The following is a 4579-nucleotide window of genomic DNA, read 5'->3' as shown; positions in this document are numbered from 1 at the left end:
AATACATTACTCAAAAACATAGAAATACAAAGGCATGCAAACATAATTAGAAATGTAACTGTGTCAAGACATAGCAATTTCCTATTTTTTGTGTATTAATTTATCCTTCATTGAATCAGAAGCATGCGGTTGATGGTAGGCATGCATGTCTAAATCATGGAAAATTCAAGGAAATCACATAACCAAGCATCACTCGTTTTCCTGATAAATAAGAAAGCTGAAATTCACCTTTGTATGAACTAAAGTTGAGATGATGAGCAACAAACCACTTACAGTGCACCAAGTCTTATCCCCTGGCCATGATCTGTTCTTTAGTAGTACGTAGCATACAATAGCATATCCCGCGTGAGGAAAAGGCAGACAAAAGATGCAAGTGAAAGCAGTTAGTGGTGATAGGATCATTGCAACAAGACAAGCTATCGCTTAGTGGAAAGCCTCGCTTTCAGATTCAGATGATCAGATAGAGTTCGGTGTAAGCTCAGAATGGCAGGTATGTGGAATGTGATTGAATCTTTGTAACGTCTGAAAACGCCACCTCCGTGGTTTTTTAGCACGCGCTGCGCCCAGCATTGGACGATGGTGGATACCCCAATTTGAGGTTCAAAGATCCATAAAAAACAATCAGATCCCGGCTGATTTCTTGTTTCCTTTTCCAGCTTGGGGATTCCTAGCAGGGACGTGCTCAACTGACTGATTACAAATGGGCCATGGTGCTTTCCAAAAGCGTGCCACTCTTTCTAACTTTGGTCTGCTTTATGTGGCTGTACTGCACTTGATGAATCATGCAGAGACTATATAGGGAGTCGTCTGCTTTCTTCCTTCTTCCTTCCATACTTAAAATAATATCCAGATCTTCTGGGGCCGCGATATGACCATTGTTCTCTGTTTCAGGTGGATTATTTGCCATATTCATGTGAAATCCTCTCATGGCCGAGAAAACTTGTTAGCAGACAAGATGATCGGTGGATTGATCTGCAAGGGAAAACATAAAAAATCATTTCTCTTTACTACTTCCATTTTAGACAAACTGAAAAGCCACAATATTCATGTGAGACTGTAGCTGGAGACAGAAAATCACTTGCAGCCTACAATTGAATGTGTTTCCTTACATTCGTCTCAAAAAGAAGTACGAAGCTGCTGTTATTGATGGACAAGTGTCCACTGATTGTACCTGAGAGAGGATATGCAAAAGCCAGACTAGGCCACCACTCATATAATGCCTAATTGGAGTCTACCTAGCTCCCCTAGGCATAAGAAAGTGGTAAGGCCATAATGGCCACCCATAAAAAGTAACCAAAGCACGAGAATCCAATGGCTTAAAGATAAGTGGGTGCAGACATGCTAGAATCCTCACCATGGCCAAAGAAGAGAATTCCCCATTACCAATTAACAATTCCCTAACAGACCAACCGCTAGCAGAGACCTGGGTGATGTAGTTGATACGAAAACGCCTATATAAGTGGACGGCAGGGCAAGGGAAAATCAATATTGCTCTGGCTTCCTAACTAACTAAACAGTAAACAGAGAGCTCGCTCTCCGTGAATGATGTCGAGGAAGAGGAGGAAGAAGAAGAAGTGTGGAGCACGCTGCTGCTACCTGGTCACGCTCTCAGCAGTGTGAATTCCCAGAAGCATGCTTGCCGTGCCTTCTTCCGGGTGCACCGGAGGCTGGCATGTGAGCAGGGATGCTTCAGTGATGCAGAAGAAAAAAGGCAAGTCTTATCGGCAAGGGAAGGCTACGCCTTTCTTCCAGGTCTCCCTCTCTCCATCTAAATCTGTGTTTGGAGGAGGGGGCTACGGTTAGTTTACCCACCGGTTTACTGCGTCCTTGTGAGTTGTGATCATTATCATGCACTCGTCAGTTGCTTGTCATGTATGGTGTTCTTGAATTTTCAGCTACATAATGGTCGGTTGTGTGAGTGAATGTTATGGTGTTCTTGAATGCTCATGTGTCAGCCTGTGTGTTGACTGTTACTGTGAGTCAATTAGCTAAAAGAAGTGTGATGTGTGGGTTCAGCGAGGGTGTAACAGTCACTGAATAAGAATGTAAGGGTCCTATCCTATATGTATGTCTAAAATAGTAACATGTAACATGTGTTGCTCTTTCTTTCACCTTGGGCTTTGGTACAAATCAATATTTCAAGTTAAACTCTATCCAGCTAACTTAGAAAATCTTACATATGTGAAAGGAAGGGTGTGTATATTAAATAAGATAGCAAAATGCAAAAGTAAGCCCACGCAAAAATATTGAAACTTTCTTATCACCCATTCTACCATTTAGCATCTATTTCTACAAAAATATGAGGATGTTGGATCATAATTTTGGCAGAAATGTAGCATTTTGACTTAGCTAAATAATTGGGACGATACAAGCACAAACTCTATAATTGGCATGCCAATGCCACATATTCAACAAATCTTTCGAGGATTAACAATTATAACTCTGTTCCAACGACGAGCACGCTAATCATACATGCCAAACATATACTCACCAGAGCTATGATATACACAACATTCCACCGAAGAATACGCCCCGAACATGTTGTATATCTTTGCGCACACATCATTATTTGTGGAGGCCTCCTGTGACAACTTCACAATCATTCTATTAAGCATCGGTGCACATCTGACGATCAGTTTCAAAAAATCAAAGTCATGATCCTCTCCTTCGAAGCCATTGATCTCCACTTCCTCGAGAGCAGTCAAGGAGATAGTTTGGGATCTCCAGCCTGTGGCCTCGCAAGGACAATAATTTGGTAGGCATCCTTCCTCGATCTAAAACCAAAAATAAATGTCAATTAGTACACAATGTATTGTTGAGATAAGTAATCAGAGATGAGAATTACCTTTCTTGATAGGACAACCTTAAGCCTCCGCACATCAGTACGAATTCGATCTATCCCAAAGAGCTCAAATACCAATGACCCAAAAACATGCCCCTCTGTTGTGAGATTTAGCTCCAAAACAGAGAAGGCAGCAACCAAATGCTTCTCTATCTCCTGCTTAAAGTTATCCGCCTCATCCTGATACACAGACAAGTCCTGGAAAAACAATTGAGCGGGATATACATATATCACTCACAAAATTTTATTTACTCAGAGCTTGCAGTAAGTTGAGCAGGAGAGAGGACGCACGCAGTGGGCACGAATGTGCAGCGAGGGGAGCTGTCCTTGTCTCTTTGCCGTCTGTAGCGGCACCTGCTCAAGTAGCCAAAGACCAAATGTAATAGACCCATTCATATAGCAGCATTTCCATGAGACCTTCTCCACCAATGGTGCCAAGACGGAGATGACGCTGATCTTCGAGGCGGTGAGGGACATGGTCAACTGCTTAAGCACGGGGGCAACAATGTTGACACTGCGTGTCCATCTGCTGTCCACGACAAGCTCCAGCAGTGACGCCGAGTTGACCCTCAGGTGGTCTTCAACTCAGTGCTGCTGAGATAGAGCGTGCGCAGGCGCGGGCAGCTGGAGAGCAAGGAGTCGAGGGTGTCAATGCGGCACGCCAGGTACAGCGTCTCCAGCGCGGCGAACTCGACCTCGACGCCGGCCGGCACGCGTATGGCGGAGAAAAGGCCGAGCTTGATGGAAGTGGCCCGGTTGAAGCAGGGCAGATCGACGACTGGGGAATCGCCGATCAAGGCCGACGAGAGGCCGAAGACGAGCTCCTCCGGCTCCAGCCTTGCGGCGGCGCGCAGCAGCGAGTTCACGCGGGAGGTGTCGACCCGGTCAGTCGACCAGCGGCGAGTTGACGCGCGGGCGTGGATTTCCAGGAGGGAAACCACGGGAGAGATGCGGCCGAGCGCCGGTTCGATCGAGTCGAACGCGATGTCGCGGAAGACGATCCGGCGAAGATGGGGCCAGAGGTCGCGCCACCGGCGGGAGAGGATCCCGGTGCGCGCGGCGGCGCCCGCGCAGGGGAGACGGGCGAGGACGAGGAGGAGCAGGTCGTCGGGGAGGGCGCTGATGAGGTCCGGTCCGCCGCCGTCACCGCCGCTTGGTTGACCTAGCCGCTGTCGCGAGAAATGGAGGCGACGGCCCGATCTCAACTCCATGGCAACTTTGCAAAACGAGACGGTGCGGTGGCTGATGGGCCAAATTCGAGCCGGGCGACTATTCCCCTCCTCGTCCTATTAATTTCTTTCTTTTTATTCAGCATTTTTTCAAAACCCCTCAAAATTCAGCATTTTTCAAATAATCTGACATTTAACATTTTTCTAGAATGCAGTACAATCACAGGCGCTCATATATACGTGAGTACACTCACGTCCCGCAGTCGATGGAAACGTCGTGAACGCGCATCGCCGGAAATCCTAAAATAAATCAATGAAAATGAGAGCACCAGGACTTGAACTACTGCCCTCCCAACCATCCAACAATATGTGTGCTTCGTCTCACATTTAACATTTTGTGGCGTAAAACATCGCCGTTATTAATTGATTTTTTTATCGATACAAACCGAAGGATAACCCTCTCCAAACAAAATAATCTAGTGTAAAAAGGGAGGAAAACATGACCAACAAATTTAAAATCAAGCTAGCAAAGTTAACCCTTCATAGGATTGTTGCGGGATCCAGCGGG

At 46.1% G+C, this 4579-nt stretch overlaps 1 protein-coding gene and 1 pseudogene across 1 annotated transcript; one reads left to right on the top strand and one right to left on the bottom strand.

The window, feature by feature from the left end:
- LOC123168330 (uncharacterized) lies at positions 1–4063 on the bottom strand (annotated as a pseudogene).
- On the top strand, positions 1423–2111 carry LOC123168331 (uncharacterized). Its single transcript, XM_044586201.1, has one exon. The coding sequence runs from the start codon at positions 1633–1635 to the stop codon at positions 1801–1803; it is 171 nt and encodes a 56-aa protein (XP_044442136.1). The 5' UTR covers positions 1423–1632; the 3' UTR covers positions 1804–2111.
- Positions 4064–4579: the final 516 nt, after the last annotated feature.

Source organism: Triticum aestivum, chromosome 7D, assembly GCF_018294505.1.
Source record: "Triticum aestivum cultivar Chinese Spring chromosome 7D, IWGSC CS RefSeq v2.1, whole genome shotgun sequence".
In the NCBI taxonomy this organism is placed as follows: domain Eukaryota; kingdom Viridiplantae; phylum Streptophyta; class Magnoliopsida; order Poales; family Poaceae; genus Triticum; species Triticum aestivum.
This window is presented reverse-complemented; position numbering and strand designations above follow the sequence as displayed.